The sequence below is a fragment of the Corvus kubaryi genome, unplaced genomic scaffold (assembly GCF_017639235.1).
Source record: "Corvus kubaryi isolate FWS band 111438036 unplaced genomic scaffold, C.kubaryi_AGA036_p1.0 37387, whole genome shotgun sequence".
Lineage (NCBI taxonomy): Eukaryota > Metazoa > Chordata > Aves > Passeriformes > Corvidae > Corvus > Corvus kubaryi.
The window spans coordinates 14,101,238-14,120,734 of record NW_024581129.1 but is presented as its reverse complement, the minus strand read 5'-3'; the positions used below and the strand labels follow the sequence as shown (position 1 = coordinate 14,120,734).

The window sequence follows — 19,497 nt, the reverse complement described above, 5'->3', positions numbered from 1 at the left end:
TCCCACAACCATCATCCCGCTGGATCAATCCATCCTTCTGCCCTTCCACAGCCCCCATCCCACTGTTTGGCTGCGGATCACCAGGGAAGTGCTGCCTGCTCGTAGCTCAGAGGTTTAGGAGCTGTTGGTGGTGTCCCTGACTGGATTTTGAGCATGGCGCTGTTGCAGTGGCTGGGGAGGGGGATGAAAAGGGATCTCCTTTTCCCAGATAACCGATGGAGATCACTGCCTGGATCCATGTCTGAGCCAGCTGCCACCATACCACAGCGGTCAGGGCTCAGTGTCACCACAGGACGAGCAGCCAAGGGCTGTGTCACCATGTCCCAGCCCCTGGGGACAGGCTGCAGGCTCTCCCTGCTGAGAAAAACCAGCCTTTTCCAGAACCAGCTCCTTGCTAAGATGCTCCTTCCAGTCTTCTGGTGGTGACTGGTGCTGGGGAAGTGGGCAGGGCTTGGGTCTCACTCCTCATCTTCCACCCATGCCGGTGTCACACAGATGCCACCAAATCCTCTCTGAGCAGGGACAGCTCCAACCCAAGAAGCAGCAACTGCATTCTCTGAGGCTTAGCTCAGTTTTAGGAAAAAATAACAAATAAAATCATGTGGGAGTCCACTCCTGCCTGGAGCTGCAACATGAGTTCTTCGAAGGAGGGATTAAAAATAGCTCAGGACAATTTGCTTTGTAAAGTGACCCCCAAACCTGCCTGGGGGTGTTGTCAGGGTGACCAGCTCTCGGGTCAAAGTGCATCCTCAAATCCCACATTTCCAGGGAGCACAAGAGCTGCTGCTGGCTGGGCTTCAAGGCTGCTCGGCGCCCAAGGCGGGGAGGTCAAGCCCCGGTGTTTGCCAGGAATTGTAAGGAACGGCCCCCAGCACTGAGGGAAAAATGTTTTCCTCTGGAAAAAGCTCCTGGGGAAGCGACGGCACCTGCAGAGTCCAAAGGCTGAGACACCAGCAAGGGCACTGGAACAAAACAGAGGCACAAACCACTTCATCCCAAGCTCCTGGAGGATTCTTCCCTGCTTTCCCGTGCTGTGGGCTCAGGAAGCAGCTCCCCAATGCTGGGAGAGAGCTCCCCAGTTTATTCCAAGGATAAAACACTGTCTGTGTGCCCGCAGTTTTTAAGGGTGAGGCTGTTCTGGGGTGCTTTGGGCTTCATCCCAGCTGCCAGGATCCCCTGGAGGAGGTGTCTTCAGGCTTGTCCCAGATTTTGGTCCAGTTCCTGCTGCTCTGGGACTTGTCCCCTGCTCCAAGGGCCTCACGTCAGTGGTGATGCAGGGAGGAACAGCAGGTCCTGCGTGTCCCACATGCTGCACAGGACATCCCCCAACCACAGCACACAGAAAGAGGGCATTGCCCCTTCCATAAAGGCCCTTGGAACATATTCCCAGTAAATTTGTCCTTGGGAAACCCTCAACACAGATGGAGCAATTGCACCTACTCAGAGGACAAATCAAAGCCTAGGAATTCCCACAGGACAGAGAAGCTCCACAGGAAATCTCACCCATCGCAGGAGGCTCTGAGGTGTTAGTTCAGCTTTGCAGGTAAATTTGGTGGAGAAAACCTGAAATGCAGTGGGGCTTCCAGGGAAAACCGGTGTTCTCCTTAATGACCTGAGATATTAATGACCTTAGTAACTCTCGTAACCTGAGACCCATCACTGACCCTCAAGGCCTCCAACAGCAAAGACAACTATTTACCCAAGGAAAAAAAAAAGGGAGGGACATATGTTTTTCATTTAAAAGGATTAAATTCAACCTCCTATTTGTTTTCCAGTTCTCTCCCCATAGCCCAGGAGTGCACCCAGATCACACTGTCCCTGCAAAGGACACTCAGAGACCAAGAACCAGGTCTGAAGAGGCACCTCAGCCATGAGAAGAAAGATTATCACCAATGCCACCATCCTTCCACCCAGCGGGCTGCAACCAGCTCTGAATGAACAAATCAAGAGGCAGAAACCCCTCTCCACTTGTCAGACAGCACATCCAGCTGCTGGCTGGGAGATTTCCAAAATGCCATTCCAACTCTCCTGATGTTCCTGGTGTCTGTCACATCTCCCCGGCCCGCGGTGACACCGGGGTGGGCAGGCAGTGGGTGAAGCTGGGTGAGACAAGATTTTACTGCTGCCAAGCCATGTGGAGCAGGCTGATGCCCTCAGGTTGCTCCTCAGCAGGAGGATGGGCTGTCCCTGCCCTTCCAAGCTGCCCTTCCACAGCATTCCCAGTCTTTCCCTGGTGACAGAAATACTGTACACGGCCAGCTCGTGGCTCCCAGGGGAACCCACCACGCACAGCATGCAAAGGGCAGGAACGCTCTCCTTGTCTGCCAGCCCCCAGGGCCTGCATTAAAGGCACCTCCTGCTCACCCTCCACGAGGTCACCACCACCTGGAGCAGCCACAGAGGCTCCCGTGGCCGGGTGAAACTCATCCCCTTTCCCCCCCCAAGCGCCGAATGAGGGAAAAGCTGCGCCGGACAAGGAGAGCGTTCCCAGCCAGGACATCATTCCCCAGGCTGAGATGGCCACACACACGAGCCCCGTTACCTATTCATTTCAAGATCATTCAGGCGAGCAGAAAGATCCTCGAGGCGGTTGATTTGTTTGTGGCACTGGCTACAGTAAAACTCAAAAGCTTCATCTGCGAGAATGCTGTGCAGTTTCGCAGCGAGCGGATTGGTGCTAGAGAGATCACAAGGGTCATGTCAACAGCACAGAACGCACAGGGAGCGGCTGCAGCCGTGGCTTCCACAAGCTCAGGGTCCCTCAAGGCGGGGGAATTGTTGGTGGGAGAGATGGAATTTGGATTTAAAAAGTCAGGGCAGGTTGGGTCGCTTCCCACCATGATTTAATTAAAGGCAATATGGGGTTGCTTATAATGAGATATAGGTAATTTAGAATTTAGAATAGTTTAGAACAATGTGTGTAGCTAATTGATAATTTATAATTGCTCAATATAATTTATTATAGCTGATAATTAGCAACACTTCCATCACCATCCTCCCAGAGACTCCCAGCAGCTGAGTTTGGCCCACATTTCCAAACCCCTGAGCCAATCTCAATCCCCAAGAGCCCAGGGCAGGTGAGGTAAGTGCTTCCCACAAACCTACATCACTGCAAAGTTTATTTTCCAACAGGATTTTCCAGGCAGTCTGTCTCAGGAGGCTCTTGGTTTGCTTCAGTAAGTGCAGGATGAACTTGCATGCTGCAGGACTGGGTGCTGTGAGCCAGGGCTGAATCTAAGGGGGGTTTAAGCTGGATTTTAGGAAAAGGTTCTTCCCCCAGAGGGTGCTGGGCACTGCCCAGGCTCCCCAGGGAATGGGCACGGCCCCGAGGCTGCCAGAGCTCCAGGAGCGTTTGGACAGCGCTGCCAGGGATGCCCAGGGTGGGGTTGTTGGGGGGTCTGTGCAGGGCCAGGGGCTGGAGTGGATGATCCCTGTGGGTCTATTCCCGCTCAGGACATGGTGTGATTCCATGATCCTTTGGTCAGTGTCCCGTTTTCCAGTGGGATGCTTTAAAAGCAGAGCAGCTGTGCTGCTGCAGACCCACCATTAGTAATGCACAGAGCCAGATTTTCACTGCAAACAGCTTTTAAGCTCAAATGAAATGGGCAGGTGCAGTTTAAGCCCTCTCTCCTCCCAAGTAAAGCCCAGAGGAGCCAAGCAGCAGTGCTGTGTTCCTGCAGGGAATGCCATTTGGGAAGGGCCATGGGGGTCTATAGGACTTCCACAGCTTGGGAAGCTGGGAGACACTTCCTCATGATTCGGGCAGGACAGAGGGGATCCTGAACAGCAACTGGTTTGTGTTAATTTGGGGCCAAACAGACTCCACAGATCCTTCCTGTAGGAAAATGTGCTTCTGGAAGCCACGGGTGTGAATCAAAGGAAGGTTAAATAGTGAAAAACCAAAGCAGTTCCATAAGAGAGACAGGTAAAGGTGTGAGCCAACACAAGCAAGATAAACCCAACAGGCATCCAGAAGGGGCAGTGAATCCCAGGATACAGAAACACACCAGCAAATCCTGGCCTGGGGATGTGCAGAGCTTGGGACATCCTGAGGGTCCCCTGGCTCAGCCCCCACCCCAGGGTCAGGCCCAGGGTCTGTGCTGTCTGTACAGTATTTCCCAGCCCCCTCAGACAGGCTGGACACCAGCAAATGCCAAATTATCATCTCTTCCCATTCCTGGAAAAAAAAAAATTCAATTGCAAACCATTCCCCCTACCCCTGAGGGCAGGTCTGGCCCTGGGATAACCCTTTCCCTGCAGCAGACAGGTGGGTGGCTCAGGGTTTGTGCAGGGAAGAGGTGACAGCAGCTGTGTGGCACCTGGAGGAAGGGATGTCCCTTTTCGGGGTGCTCTTGGGTGCATTCCCTCCCCAGGTGGTGCAGCCTGGGCTAGGTGGGAACTCAAATTTCACCAGCATTAATCAAAATGAGAAGAGAAGTGGGGAGGAGAAGCCCCAGGCCAGCCTGGCAGCTCCTGGCGTGTGTGCAGATCCTCCTGGCCTCCGGCTGCGCTGGTTCCCTGCCTGTGCAGTGGGTGAGAGCTCAGCCCTGCGGTGTCCCCACCCACTCCAGGATCCTGATGGGTCCCTTCCAGCTCAGCACATTCTGTGGTTCTACAATTCAGAGCCTTCCTCTGCCTCCCTCCATCTCCTGGAGCCACATTTGTCTTCCACAGGTCCTCAGTGCTTCCTGGTGGCTGGGATGGGCACAAGGAGCTTTCCCTTTATTTCCCACCCAGAGCTGCAAAGAGGCTTTTCCTACTGCATGGATACACAAGGGAAGACCCAAGAGGAGGGACCACAAACAAACATACAAGGACTGGGCAGGGAAGCACTGCATCCCACAGTGTTCCCTGGAGGCTCCTGGGGTTTGTGTCAGTCTTCTCGAGCTGTGGCAGGAGAATTTCTGGACATTATTCCCACGTAGAGACTCTTGTGGCGTGCAAAGAGTCTGTGGGGATGTGGCCCTTTACCAGTGATGCTGTTTGTATTCCAAATACAGCCAAAAACCCCACTCAGCCTGAGGCAGGGGCAGCCTGTGGTTCTTTCAGGTGTGTTTAAACACCCTGGGGCTGCTGAGGCATGGAATGGTTTGGGCTGGAAGGGACATTAGAGCTCATCTTATGCCACCCCATCCCAGGGCAGGGACACCTTCCACTGTCCCAGGATGCTCCAAGCCCTGCCCAACCTGGCCTTGGACACTGCCAGGGATCCAGGGGCAGCCACAGCTGCTCTGGGCACCCTGTGCCAGGGCCTCCCCACCCTCCCAGGGAACAATTCCTTCCCAATATCCCATCCAGCCCTGCCCTCTAGCAGTGGGAAGCCATTCCCTGTGTCCTGTCCTTCCTCCCTATCCAAAGTCAAGAAGAGCTGCACAGACTCTGGGAATGTTTAGGGAAGGACTTCACACACACAGCAATAATCCGAGGGGAGGCTAGACCTGAGAGGCATGAGGAAATCCTCCGGCTCAAACAGCCCCACATTCCTGACTCCAGAGGTTTTGCAGGGTTTATCTCCAGCCTGCCTCCCCAGCAAGCCCCAGCAGAGAGTCTCCAGCACAAACCACCACAATCTGCGTGGCCACGTGCCCAGCGAGCCCCTCCCAGCACAGGGGAGATGGGATCAGGTGTGGATCAGATCCAAAGACAGAGCAGAGCAGAGATGGTGCCCTGGCAGAGCAAGACTGGAACACCGGGAGCGTGGGCAAACTGGGAGCTCTGGCCTGATGTTTAAGGAAAAGTTGAAGTGATTGCAAAGCTTCTTTAGCTGGGTATTTTCTTGCCAGGAGCCTCCTGGATGAGGCTGGCAGCTCCTCTTCAAGGGAAAATGAACACCAAGGCTGGGTTTTAATCCGAGAGTTCTTCCTATGCCACAGCACCAGCACAGCCAGCCCTACATTCCTGCATGGATCAGGACTGTGCCCTTCCCACTGCAGGGTATCCCAGTGCTGGAGCACCAGTTTCCTAAAGGAAAAGGTTGGGAATTCTTTACAGCAACTCTCCTATTTGCAATTAACACCTCCAACATTGCTGCTACACCAGCCAAAAAGAAATGAGCCCTGACGGGCTCTTCCCTGCCAGCCCTGAGCAACCAGAACTGTCCAGACTCCGTGAAGGGGTTTGGGAAGCTGGGAGAAAACAGGAAGACAGGAAAAACAAAAGAAGTTTTGAGAAGTTTACACGGTTGCAGAAAGGCACAAATGTGTCATTCCAAAGAGAAAAAAGTGTATTTTTGTGTTTAGCACGGGTGTATGGCTGGCAGGGAACACTCCTGCCCTGTGCAGAGACGTGCTCCCAAGGGAAGAACACATTCCCTGTCATCCCAGACACTTTATGGGCTGCAGCACGGGATGATATTCCAGTTTGTACTTATTTTCCTTAGAAAGTGAGCATTGATGGGGTTTGTACCACCACACCAGCTCCTCAGCCCACCCTGCTCGGGCTGGAAAATGGACTTTTCCTGGTTTCAGACCCTAAAGCAAGGAGGAAATGCCACAGACTGCTTCCTGATCTACATATCCTTAGAGAAGGAATGCTGCTGCAGCTCGTGCAAATCCAACCAGACACTGCAGCAAAGCCCAAAATAATGAAAGAGGAAAGAAAAATAAGAGCCATCCCACAGGATCAGGGCTAAAGCTGCAGGTGGTTTTCTCTGCTGGAAGGTTCTGTGAGGAGCCACATCCCTGACAGGAGTGGGAATGTGACTCTGGAAAAGCAGACAGCTCTTCCACCTCCTGCTGGGCGTCAGCAGGATGGGCACTGACCAGGGAAAGGAAACACTGAGGGAGGGAATTCCTCCTCCACTTCCAAGCCGATTATCCCGTTGTATCCAAAGCTTGCCAGGCCCTCTGCCTGGCAAATCCCAAGGAAACCCCGGTCCCACAGAGCAGAGTGAAGGCACCGAGCGACTGCCCCTGCTGGAGCAGCACCAGGGCCGGGCATTACCTGGGAGAGAGGAAGGAGGAGCTGCCAAAGCTGCTTTCCCCATTACACAAAGGGTCTGGGAACAGATCGGCCTCGTTCCCTTCCCCGTAATCCTCGAAATGCTCCTCCCCGCTGATGACGGTGACGATGGAGTGGCTGAGCTCGGAGCCCAGGGCCAGCTCGTGGGGATGGGATCTGTGGGAACAGACAGGTAGATGTTAGAGGGGGAGCTGCCACAGCAGCCTTTCCATTGCATCCAGGACATCCCCTTTCCCAGAGTGCTGGGGTTGTGTGCACAGGATTTGGTAGTGGAGTGGATTCTCACACACAGTGCATTCTGTGAGAGGCTGCTGGAAGCTGCCCCCCATGTCCAGCAGAACCCTTCCCTGGTGGCTCCAAGATGGACCCACTGCTGGACGAGGCTGGGCCCATCAGGAATGGAGGTGATGGCACCTCTGGGCTAACAGATTTGAGAGGGAAAACACAAAAAAGTGATGGGGCAGCTGGAACTGAGTGCAGAGAGGAGTGGGGTGAGAACATGGGAGAGGAACAGCTCTGCAGGGCAGGGCAGGAGGGGCAGGAGCTGCTCTGGGCACCAGAGCTGAGATTGTCCTGAGATCCCTGGGATTGCCCTGAGATCCCTGGGATTGCCCTGAGATGCTGTGGGGAAGCCCATGGGGAAGCAGCAGTATCCCTGCAGCCTACAGAGGGCAGGGGGTGCAGAGGTGCACCTGCAGCCCCCGGAGGAGCCCAGGCCTGGAGCAGGAGATGCCTGAGAGGGGCTGTGAGTCCATGGGAAGCTGTGCTGGAGCAGGGTCCTGGCAGGGACCTGTGGATCCATGGAGAGAGGAGCCCATGCTGGAGCAGGGTCCTGGCAGGGACCTGTGGATCCATGGAGAGAGGAGCCCATGCTGGAGCAGGGTCCTGGTCGGATCTGTGACCCTGTGGGGGACCTGGGCTGGAGCAGGCTGTGCCTGAAGGACTGACCCCATGGAAGAGTGACCCACAGTGAAGCAGTTCCTGGAGAACTGCTGCCCGTGGGATGGACTCAGGTTGGAGAGGTTCATGGAGAGCTGTCTCCTGTGGAAGGGACCCCACACTGAGGCAGGGGAAGGACTCTGACTCCTCTCCCTGAGCAGTGGCTGGAACAATGTGTGATGAACTGACCATAACCCCCATTCCCACCTCCTTGTGCCACTGGGGGGAAGGAGGGAGAACTGGGAAGGAGGGATGATGGGGGGTGAAGGCGTTTCTAAGGTCTTATTTTACCTCTCATTATCCTGCTCTGATTTTATTAGTAATAAATTCAACTAATATCCCCAATTTGAACCTGTTTTGCCCATGATGGTATTTGATGAGTGATTTCTCCCTGTCCTTATCTCAGCTCATGAACCCTTTGTTATATTTTCTATCCCTGTCCATCTGTGGAGGGCAGGGACAGAGCAGCCTTGATGGGTTCCTGGTGTCCCCAGGACCCAACAAGTGAGTGATGTGTCCCATTTTGACAGAGCAGGACAGGACAGGAACAGCTCAGGCACCACTGGGAAGTTCATGGTGATTTTTTTCCCCCTATAAACCAAGTTTTTCCATTGGCAGCTGCACCACAGGATCTGGGGGCACTCAGGCTTGCAGGGCAGTGCCCAGGGTTGGTGCCAAACCCTTGCTCCACTAAAAGCACGGCAGAGAAAGAGCTGGGCACGTCCCAGACACATCCCAAACGCTGTGAGCTCCACGGCAGCCCGTGCCAGGCTCACACTTGCTTGTTGCTGCCTAATCCTCTCAAGGGCCTGGAGTTTAACCCCATAACCCCGGCGGGATTGGTGTCGGGGAAGGGTGGGTTCAGGCAGCTGGGACAGACCCCCAGTAAGACAAAGGAGTCCTTTGCCTGCTTTTCCTGCTGGGAAAAGGCTCTGTGTGACAATCCAGGAGGGGGGAATGCTGCTCTGTGTGGTTTTAGCAGCGGATGCAGAAGGCTGGAGCGTGTGAAGCCTCAGTGCAAACCCAGAACACACCCAGCACAGGCCCTGGGATGTCCCTTGCTCCTGAGGGGACACAGCCCAGCACAGAGTCACTGCTCCTGGAAGAGTCTTTCCATTGCATGAAGCCACCAGAATCCTGGAATGGTTTGGGTTGGAAGGACCTTAAAGCTCATCCCATCCCACCAGGGACACCTTCCACTAGCCCAGCTTGCTCCAAGCCCTGTCCAGCCTGGCCTTGGACACTGCCAGGGATCCAGGGGCAGCCACAGCTTCTCTGGGCACCCTGTGCCAGGGCCTCCCCACCAAGCCAAGCCACCTTTCCTGCCCAGGACTATGGAAGTTTTCAAATTAAGCTGGAGAAAAGGCAGGGGGGATTTGCAACAACCAGGCTGTGAAAGCAGCCACAGGGCTGCGAGCCACAGGTCTGTGTTTTGGGGGGTTTAACAACTCCCTCCTCTCCAAAATTCTATGCTAAAAATCATAATAATGCATTATTACAGAAATTGGTATTTCAGGTTATGCCCTCATCTCTCTGCACTTGAAGAGAGGGAAACGGGGTATGAGCAGATTGCTGGACTAAACCAGACAGAAAAAAAGATTACAGATAAGCCATTTATGCCAAAAACCTGCTCCATCTGAAGGATTTGCCCTTATCCTGCTAATAAAAACATGTCAACCCTCCAGATCTCTATTTAACCCCAGCTTGTGGGCATCTGCACATCCTCCTCGAGCCCTTGAGAAGCACCAATATTCCACAGTGGGATCCAGCAGAACCCATCCATCCCCATGGTGAGTCAGACCCTCACCAAAAACAGCATAAATCTCTCCAGGAATAGAAGCCAGGGGGTGGAATTGTTAATTCAGAAGCAAAACCCAAGCCCAGAGCTCTAAATTTGGGGCTGTGGTTTGATAAGCACTGCACAGAAGCAGATCTGATCAGGCACCTGGAAACCCTCAGCCTGGATGCTTCAGGCAGTAAATTTTATTTCCTATTCCCTTCTTGGGGCTCAGGCAGTTTCAGGATCCAGAGTCCAACTAATCTTTACTACACACACCCTAAACAACCCTTAAGCTCAAACCATTTCAGGTATGTTGAGCTTTGAGAGCTCCTGAGAAGTGATGCTGAAGCTCTGTTGGGATTGTACTCACTGGCTGTCCCTGGGCACCAGAGGTGTCCTCCTGCGTGGGGTCTGATGGCACCAAAACCAGCCCTCAGCACTCCCAGAGGTTCCCATTTCAAACCTTTCAAACCTATACATCAAATTAAGTTTTTGGTTCCCTGGAATTTGCACACATTTAACAATCTGGGAACAGGCTTGGACAGCACCCAAAGGACATCTGACCTTCCCAAGCCCACACCTGGGGCAGCAGGGAATCCCACAATGGTCTGGGTTGGAAGAGATGTTAAAGCTCATCCAATTCCACCCCCTTCCACTGTCCCAGGCTGCTCCAAGCCCCAATGTCCAGCCTGGCCTTGGACACTGCCAGGGATCCAGGGGCAGCCACAGCTGCTCTGGGCACCCTGTGCCAGGGCCTGCCCACCCTCCCAGGGAACAATTCCTTCCCAATATCCCATCCAGCCCTGCCCTCTGGCAGTGGGAAGCCATTCCCCCTTGTCCTGTCCCTCCATGCCTTGTCCCCAGTCCCTCTGCAGCTCTCCTGGAGCCCCTTTAGGCCCTGCAAGGGGCTCTGAGCTCTCCCTGAAGCCTTCTGTTCTCCAGGTGAGCACCCCCAGCTCTCCCAGCCTGGCTCCAGAGCAGAGGGGCTCCAGCCCTGGAGCATCTCCATGGCCTCCTCTGGACTCTCCCCAACAAGCCTGTCCCTCCTGTGCTGGTGACCCCACACAAGTGAGCACAGAGAACGAGCTCATCCCCCACAGCCCGTTCCCAAGTGTAGCTTTCTGTACCTACAGGCAGGCGAGTCCGAAGCAGGCGGTTTTCCCCAGAGGCTGGGAGCACACGCAGGCTGCCATGACCCCTGCAGGGACCCTGTCCTGGTGACAGGGAGCTCACAGCTGATTATATCCCAATTTAACTGTCACTGAGCCGGGCATGCTGCAGTGACAAGAGCCGAGCTGGATAATCCCATTTCTGCTCTAATCCACAGCACCCTTTCAGCCCCGGGGCCCAGCACTGCCCGCTGCCTCAAAATCCTCACATGGGATTTTGGGGTGGGAGGGAAGCCTGGTGCTCCTAAAAAGCAATGGGAGCTGTAAGCACCCCCTGGAGCACCAACCCTGGGCCTTGTGTTTGGGGACAAAATTGTGCCCTGTGTGTTACAGACCTTAAGCAAAGATGATTCCAGAGGTTTTGGTACAATTGGTGTTCTTGGGGCACTAACCTGGCACTGGCACAGATTTTCCAGGGAAAATCCAGACTGCCCCAACCCTGGACACGTCCAGGATGGGGCTTGGAGCAACCTGGGATAGTGGAAGGTGTCCCTGCCCATGGCAGAAGGTGGAATGAGATGAGCTTTAAGGTCCCTTTCAACCCAAACCATTCCGTGTTCTGTGATCCTAAAGGAGTTCTTCCCTGCCCTCCTGCCTGCCAGCATCCCAGTTTCACCCCAAACCCCACTCTTCCTCCAAAAACGGGGTGGGCCCAGGAGCAGTTTCGCCAGCAGCGGTTCAGACCCGGGGAAGGAGATCTTGGCTCACATTTCTGTGCTCCAGGCAGAGGTTTCAAACCAGTTATTACAGGAGGTGCTTGCACATCAAAGGGCACACGCATGTTTTTAGGGAAAACAAAAATAGAACGAGTTCCCCTCCTGACTGGAAAATTATATGTTGTGTTTCTGGCTTAAGTGATAGATTAAAAACTGCAAGTCTTTCAGGTGTTTGCATCACCTGAGAAGTTATTTTAGAGGTTAAAAGATGCTAATGAGGGTACAGGAGATCTCCCAAGGCAAGCAACGATTAACTCAAAGAGATTGCCAGGCCGGGCTCCAAACCAGCCTACACAAACCAGCCTAATTATTCTCATTATTCCTCCAGAAGAGCTATTTTGGTCTCGCACAGAGTTACAAACACAAAGAAGAAACCAAGTTCCAGCAAGACAGACTCGGCCCACTCGATGTGGAACCCTCAGGCTGTGTCTCCCTCAGCCCTCACTCCCTGCCCTGTGCAGGGTTCTGCTCCTGGCTGTTCCCACTCACCCATGCTCCGGCTCCTCGATGGGATCCGTGAATTCCGAGTGCACGGTGGAGTCGATGGCGCTGTCGGTCTCCACCTCGTCGTGCATCTCGTGCTGGACCAGGGTGCTGGTGTCCTCATCCGTGAAGGTCTCGCACTCGCTGTAGGTGCTCTCCGAGCCCATGTAGGCACTGTCAGTCACCTCATTTGCCTGGTTAAGAAAAAAAACACACGAGAAGGAAAAAAAAATAAGATCCTACAGCTGCGTGGATCCATGGCAGAGCAGGACAAAACATGGATGAGGCAGTGGATTTGGGCTGTGTTGCATTTCTGAGCACAGAAATCCAACCTCTGGAATCACTGCAGGTCCAGGTGCTGCTCTGTGGGCAGCCCGGCCTTTGCAGGGTTTGGGAAGCAGATCACAAAAATAGAGACTAAATAAAGAGTTGGAGGGAGGTTTTGTTGTGAGCCAGGATGGATTTGGCCAGGGCAGGAGGGATTACCCACCGCTGACTCAGCAGTTCCCATCACCGCTGCTTTCTCCCACCCCATTCCAAGAGGACACGTTACTAATCTGAATTCCCTGCAAAAAACCACCATTCAAAACTCCCAGCTAGCCCTGAGAGCACCTTTTTTTTGCCCTGTCTGCTAAAACCTTCCATCCCTCAACAGCAAATAAACTGTTTCTAAATCTTCATGACAGCTTCTGGTTTGCAGGGACTCAAATCTCGGCACTCCAGCTGGAGCAGCATCTCAAATCCAGCACTGAGCAGGCTCTGGAAAAGCAGTGGGATTTGGGTTTCAAGAGACTGTGATATGAGCATGGAGAACTGGGTTTCCCTCCCAGTTCTGCACCCCAGGCAGGTGTTGAGCTGCAGTCCTGCCTGTTTGCTCCTACACACGGGCAGGGACGATCCCTTCTGATCCTGACGCCTGGAGAACCGTGGGAGCAGTACAGAAACCCCCCAGAAGCCAAAGCTCTTGTTACCCCTCACAGTGCCAGCCCCTTTCCCAAGATTTGGGGATTTCTCCAGCACACCTCAGAGCAAATCAGGGAATTTTTGGATCTGCCAGTGCTGGTGCTGAGCTCCAGCTGATCCCTGTCCCCAGAGGAGTCAGGCAGAGGGGTGGGAGCCCTCCTGCCCGGCCTCCAGCTGAAGAGTTGCTCATGGAAAGCCATCTGCTCCATCTGAAGTTCATCTGATGGGATCCCACACGCTCAGCTGCCCCTCCAGAACAGCAGCAGGGCAAAAGAGCAGCAGTTTGAATGCAGGCACGACTGAAGCAAACCCCTTTCCCTCTGCACAGAGCAGCTTTCAGGGCTTTTCCCAATGATTTTGGAGAAAATGACATTTCTCAAAGCCCTGCATTCACAGAATCAGAGAGTGGTTTGGGTTGGAAGGGACTTTAAAGCTCATCTCATTCCAACCCCTGCCATGGGCAGGGACACCTTCCACTAGCCCGGGTTGCTCCAAGCCCCGTCCAGCCTGGCCTTGGACACTGCCAGGGGCAAAAAGGGATAGAAAACCTCGAAGGGATGGAGAGAGAGTTGCTTAAGAGCAATTCCCATTCCATATGGACACTGGGAGCAGCCAAGTGACCCAGTCCAGCCCTGCTTTGCTGTCCCAGCCCCTGTGCCCACCACACTCAGTGGGATGGAGACAGCCAGGAGCTCCTCTTGGAAGCCTGGCTCAGCTCCCACCTGGCTTGTGGACACCAGCACCTCTAGGACACCACCCCAAAGTTAAACACGACACAAACCTGCACAGAGCTGGAGTCTAAAGGCAGTGTGAGGAGAAGGGGCTGCTCCTGTTAACTCCACCAGGGCAGAGCCTGTGCCAGCCTTGCAAGGAGAAACAAAAGCCTCTAAAGCCCCCACCCACTTATAAAAGCATAAACCCACCAAAACCACTTAGACACCTAAAGCTGGGCCTTGCTTAAGTGCTTTACTGGGTTTATGCTGCACTTTCTAAAAACGCCATTAATGCTCCAGCAGGAAGGACATGGGGAAGCAGAGGTTTGACCTGCCTTGGCTTGGTCATGGACAGAGAGAGCCCAAGAGGTGACAGCAGCCACCCCCAAGTGCACGTTCCCCTCCCTTTTGCCTGTTTGAAAAAGATTTCATGCCAAACTGGAAAGAATTTTGCTTGCACACTACAAAATAAAGGCTGCTTTTTAAATACCACCCCCCCCCTTCTCACTGGAAAAGCTGAAATTTAAGTATATATTGAAGTATTATAATGAGCACAACTATTGAAAGAAGCCAAAAAACCTCCAAACACTCCAATTCACAAGTAATTTGCCTAAAAATCCTGCTGTGGTTAGTGCTGACCCTCTCAACATGAAGCCAACCAGGAGCTGAACAGTGCCCTTAGTCAGATGTTGGAACAAGAGGACCTTTAAGGTCCCTTCCAACCCAAACCATTCCATGATTCTGTGATTTCTCTATCAAATTGTTCCAAACCACCTTATTGATGGGAAATACATGCATGGAGAGGCTGGATTTGGGAACAACCCTTTTGGAATAGGAGAACCCACCAGCACAGCACATCAACCATTGTCCTTCAGCCACACCAAAGATGTGCATCAATTTATTATTTACAAACTGTATTTGTTCCTTTGTGATGCCAGCCAGGATGAGGTTTCCAAAAGCAAGAGAGGCCTATTAAAATTAAACCTGTGTGGGCAATGAGTTAAGAAGCAGCTGAAACTGTAAACAAAGTCCTTCTCCTGAGCACGAGCGTGGAGAACTTTGCTGCACATTTCATCCCAGAATCAGTAACCAAACCTCAAGAAGAGATGCCAGGAGGAGACAGGCAAACCGAGGGGGTTCAGCTATTGCCAAATGCCTGCCAGAGCCAGCCAAGCCAAATCTCTGTCCCTGGGCAAGTGTGTGGGTACAGAAAGTTCTTACTTATGGCCTCATGAGGAGCTGGTTTGTGCACTGAGCCTTCAAACCCCCCCTGCCACAGCTCTCCTTCAACCAGCTTTGCCTTCCTGTGAGCAGAAAGTAAACATTTTTTCCAGCTTAAAAAAAGCCAAATACACTTAAAAATATCCACGGGCTTCAGGACAGCCAGGCTGGGCTACAATCACACCAGGAACATCCCCACCACGTTCAGAACGGGGTTGGTGTCACCAGTATCAGTGCATTTTCAGCTTTTATCAAATAAAACACACCCTGAGGTGCTTCAGGCAAACCTCAGACACTAAACCTGGGACTCAGGCACACACAGAGTTCTGAGCTGGAACAGGATCAGGGTTTGACTGAGGTTCCCAATCCTGAATCCAGCTCCTCCAGCAGTATTTCCCCAGAGCCACACCTGCCTGACAGGAACATGGGCCACCCCGAAGCATCTCTGCCTGCTCAGGGAAACTCCAGGGATCTGAGAGCCCAGGTGAGCATTCCTGCTTCTAAAAGGAAGTAAATGATGGAATCAGCACCGGGATGATGTAATGTGCCCTGATGAGACAGGGGAGGTGGTGAGGTGCCTTTAGGAGCCTTCTCCAGCAGCAGCTCCTCCATTCCATACATCTGATGGCATATGGGAGTAAAGATTATTTGATAAGATGTTGTGAAGTGCTGTAAAACCATATGGATTTATAAAAAAGCTGCTGCAGTAGGAGGAGAGGCATTCTTGGGAATCACCTGCAAGGTCCAGGCAGGGACAGGCTCAGCTTTGATCTGCCATGGACAGAAGGTTCAGCACAAGCTCTGCCAGGGTGTTGCCTTGGAAAGGAGGGCAAAGTCTGGCTCCAGGGAGGTTCCTTCCAGACAGAGCTGTCCCTGGAGCTGTCTCAGCATCCCCAAGCTCTGCTGTCCTTGGCCACAAACACTCGGAAGGTTGGGCGGGGAAGTGAGTGACAAGGAAAAGGAAAAACAACTCTGTTTTCCCAGCAGTGTGAGCCTGAAGAATCCAGCCCTGACTGTGCACGGGATGGGGAGGAGATGGATCAGCTACAAAAATCCCCTTCCAAGGACACCCTGTGGCCCAGACAGTGGTGACAGTGCCAGGCTGGGAGCCAGGGAGAAGGGAGACAGTTGTGTTTATAGCCCCACATTAACATAGCCCCACATTTATAGCCCCACAGCTGACCCCAAAGCCCTGAACACCCCACGGCAGCTCAGCCTCTGCAATGCCACTTTGGGGACTGCCACCTCTGGATCCCAGTCTTGCCCTCTTCCCACATACCCGGGCAATGCCAGCTTTCCAGGGAAGCCAGAGGGCCTGTGCTCAGCCCTAGGGGAAGGCAACTTTCACAACTCAGCCCCCGGAGGAGCTGGGGTTGTTACACTCCATCACCTCCCTCAAGGCTGGGTAACAGAAACGTGCTGCACCTGTTGGGACAAATTGAAACCACTCACCCAGCCCAAAAAACAACCCCCAAACCAACTCACAGAACACCACATCTGGCACACTGTCCCCAGCACCCCAAAAACCAGCAGGAACCGTCCCTCCTGGTCCAACTCCCCCAGGGAGACTCGGGCAGAGGGGAGTGTGAAGGTACACCACAGCCCATGGAATCACAGAATCCCGGAATGGTTTGGGTTGGAAGGGACATTAAAGTTCTACTCAGTTCCAACCTTCTGCCATGGCAGGGACACCTTCCACTATCCCAGGCTGCTCCAAGCTCCAGTGTCCAACCTGGCCTTGGGCACTGCCAGGGATCCAGGGGCAGCCCCAGCTGCTCTGGGCACCCTGTGCCAGGGCCTCCCCACCCTCCTAGGGAACAATTCCTTCCCAATATCCCATCTAAATCTCTCCTCTTTTAGCCTAAACCATTCCCATGTAAAAAACCAGGTGGATCTGCCCATGTAAAAAATCAGGTGGATTCCCAACCCGCCCCTTCCCGGCACCTCCGGGGCTGAGCACAGAAACCCAACCCCTCCTCATTTCGTGTGAGCTCCCAAAAACCCACCTGTGGAGACATCGCCTGCTGTCCAGAGCCAGCTCCAGCTCCGGGAGCTGCTTCTGGGAGGCAGGAGGGAAGCAAAGTCCAGGAGAGCCGGGAGGTTTATGGAGAGAGCTGGAGTCCCAACAGAGCGCCTTTTGTTCCCGAGCTCCCGATAAGGAGCGGGAGCCCAGGCACACTTCCCTGCCGTGTGACCGCAGCCTCCTCCCGCTTCCCTGAATTCCAAAATAAAAGCACGTCCTGCAAGCCCCGCTCCCCGGCCAGCCCCGCTCCAGGTGCTCACTCTTCCCAGGAATCCATCCCCGAATAAAAAGGTTCAATGTGAAGTCGACCTGTCGAGGTTTATCTCGGCCTTCCTGGTGTTTCTGGTGAATAATTAAGCGTTAAATGACAAATTCCTTCCTTATAGCCGCAAATAGAGGGGTGAATAAAGCTTGGATTGCTCACCAGGGGCAGGCCAGGAGCGCTTTTGGTGACTCAGAGGGTGATCTCGGGCAGGCAGTGCCAATATTGACCCCAAAGAAGGGCTGCTCACGGGTGCCAGCCGAGTTTCCAAACATCCCAGCGCCACCCTGGCGGAGCTCTCAGCCAAGCAGCTCCCTGCAAACAGGAGTCCAGCAGAGCCAGCATTGTGGGAGAGCTGATCCATGGGATTTTCCCTTCCCCATGGCAGCCCTCGGCATACGGAGGCCTCGGCACTGCTCACACCCACAAGTTTTGAGGGTTTTGTCCAGGTTTCTGTTTCCTTTCTGCAGAAACCTCACATATTTCAAGCTCCCTCAGTCCTGCCTATCCAGCACAAACACACCAATTTCCTTCCCCTACCTTCCCAAAGCACGTTTTCTCCTTTTCTGGGGGTTATCCTTGCTGTCCTCTGGGCCACATCCTTCCTGGCATGCAGAGCTCTGAGCAGAAGCCCCGACTCAGCAGCACTGACTGGAAGTGTCCTGCACCTTGAGAAGCAGTTGACCTCCTGAGCTGAGTCCAGGCCAGCCCAGATTCCTGCTCAGGAAGGAGTTATGCTTTAACCCGAGCTCTGCCTGGATCTGCTCCTCCACAGAGCAGGTCACAGACCTTTTGCTCTTCTGCTCGTGCCTCAAGACCTCAGAGAATATTGGGAACCCCCATGAGAGCACAAAATCAGACACTAAAACTAATTAGGAAACCCCAATTCCCTGCCTGTTTTACTTCTCCAGCTCTTACTGAGACACCTTTGCTCCCACTGCTTCCCCCCCTCAGTTCCCGCTCCTTCCCAGTGTCCCACAGCCCAGTTCCCACGTTGCCAGTCCCACACAATCTGCTTGTAGTTCAAGATAAGGCTCCAAGGACTTTGTTTTCCAAACTCCTTCCAGCCTGTTTCCTACAGGGCAAATACTTCAACTCACATCTTTTCTGCCCAGCAAAGAAATTTCTCACCGTAGCCCTGCACTCGGGTCCTGCCTTCAGGGACATCCCTGTCCAATTTACACTCCCATCCTTCCCTCTACACAGTACTGAGCCTACACAATAAATTAATGTCCTGGGTATTTTCAAGGTTTAAGGTATTAAATTGTCACCATGGGCTGATTTGGGAGAGCTGGAGCCTCTCTGCTCTGGAGCCAGGCTGGGAGAGCTGGGGGTGCTCACCTGGAGAACAGAAGGCTCCAGGGAGAGCTCAGAGCCCCTTGCAGGGCCTAAAGGGGCTCCAGGAGAGCTGCAGAGGGACTGGGGACAAGGCATGGAGGGCCAGGACACAGGGAATGGCTTCCCACTGCCAGAGGGCAGGGCTGGATGGGATATTGGGAAGGAATTGTTCCCTAGGAGGGTGGGGAGGCCCTGGCACAGGGTGCCCAGAGCAGCTGTGGCTGCCCCTGGATCCCTGGCAGTGTCCAAGGCCGGGTTGGATGGGGCTTGGAGCATCCTGGGCTAGTGGAAGGTGTCCCTGCCCATGGCAGGGGGTGGAATGAGATGAGCTTTAAGGTTGTTTCCAACCCAAGCCATTGTGGAACTCTCTGAATGCAAGGATAATACAGACTGTTCACTCGCTGCCACAGAGGGCTCATGGCCCTTCGTCTCTCGGTGCAGGGGAGCAGAAAGGCTTTGGGGACAGTGGGGACATTGCTCAGGGCTCCACATGCTCCCCAAGGACAGATGAACAGACACTGAACTGCACCTGTCACATTCCACAGCCCTGCAGTTCCAGCCACCTGCACGATTTCAAGTCCACCAGCTGTTCAGGACAGAATGATCACCAGTTCCAGCAGGCAACCCCTGGAGAGGGGCTTGTGACCATTTCATTCATGGTGCTTTTGGGTCAGCCCTGTGACCAGAGGCCTACTGAGGCCATTCCAGAAAGTGGGAATGGCACTGGGACAGAAAAGCTGAGCTCTCAGCTCCATGTCCGCATCCCCACCACCAGACCTTCACACCTGGGTTAGGACAGCCAGAGAACTGCTGAAGCCAGCTCTGTCCTGGTGCTTTGAGGAGTTTACAAAGCTCAATCCCATCTTTTCAGCCTGGCTAGCCCCTGCCAGACACGCATCCCATGGTAACATTGGTGTGGAGAGGCAGAGG

At 53.7% G+C, this 19,497-nt stretch overlaps 1 protein-coding gene across 7 annotated transcripts in view; it reads right to left on the bottom strand.

Moving 5' to 3' along the window:
• Nucleotides 1-19,497, bottom strand: part of RAB11FIP3 (RAB11 family interacting protein 3) — a 76,752-nt gene that overhangs the window by 14,323 nt on the left and 42,932 nt on the right. For 4 of the 7 annotated variants that reach the window (XM_042037509.1, XM_042037513.1, XM_042037512.1 and 1 more), the window contains 3 exons: nucleotides 12,054-12,241; nucleotides 6,943-7,116; nucleotides 2,543-2,677 (listed from right to left, as the gene is read on the bottom strand). In XM_042037509.1, coding sequence (XP_041893443.1) covers nucleotides 2,543-2,677; nucleotides 6,943-7,116; nucleotides 12,054-12,241 — 497 coding nt within the window. Of the gene's footprint in view, nucleotides 1-2,542; nucleotides 2,678-6,942; nucleotides 7,117-10,810; nucleotides 10,905-12,053; nucleotides 12,242-16,950; nucleotides 17,058-19,497 lie in introns of those variants that run through there. The other 3 variants (XM_042037515.1, XM_042037516.1, XM_042037510.1) reach the window with 3 other exon arrangements.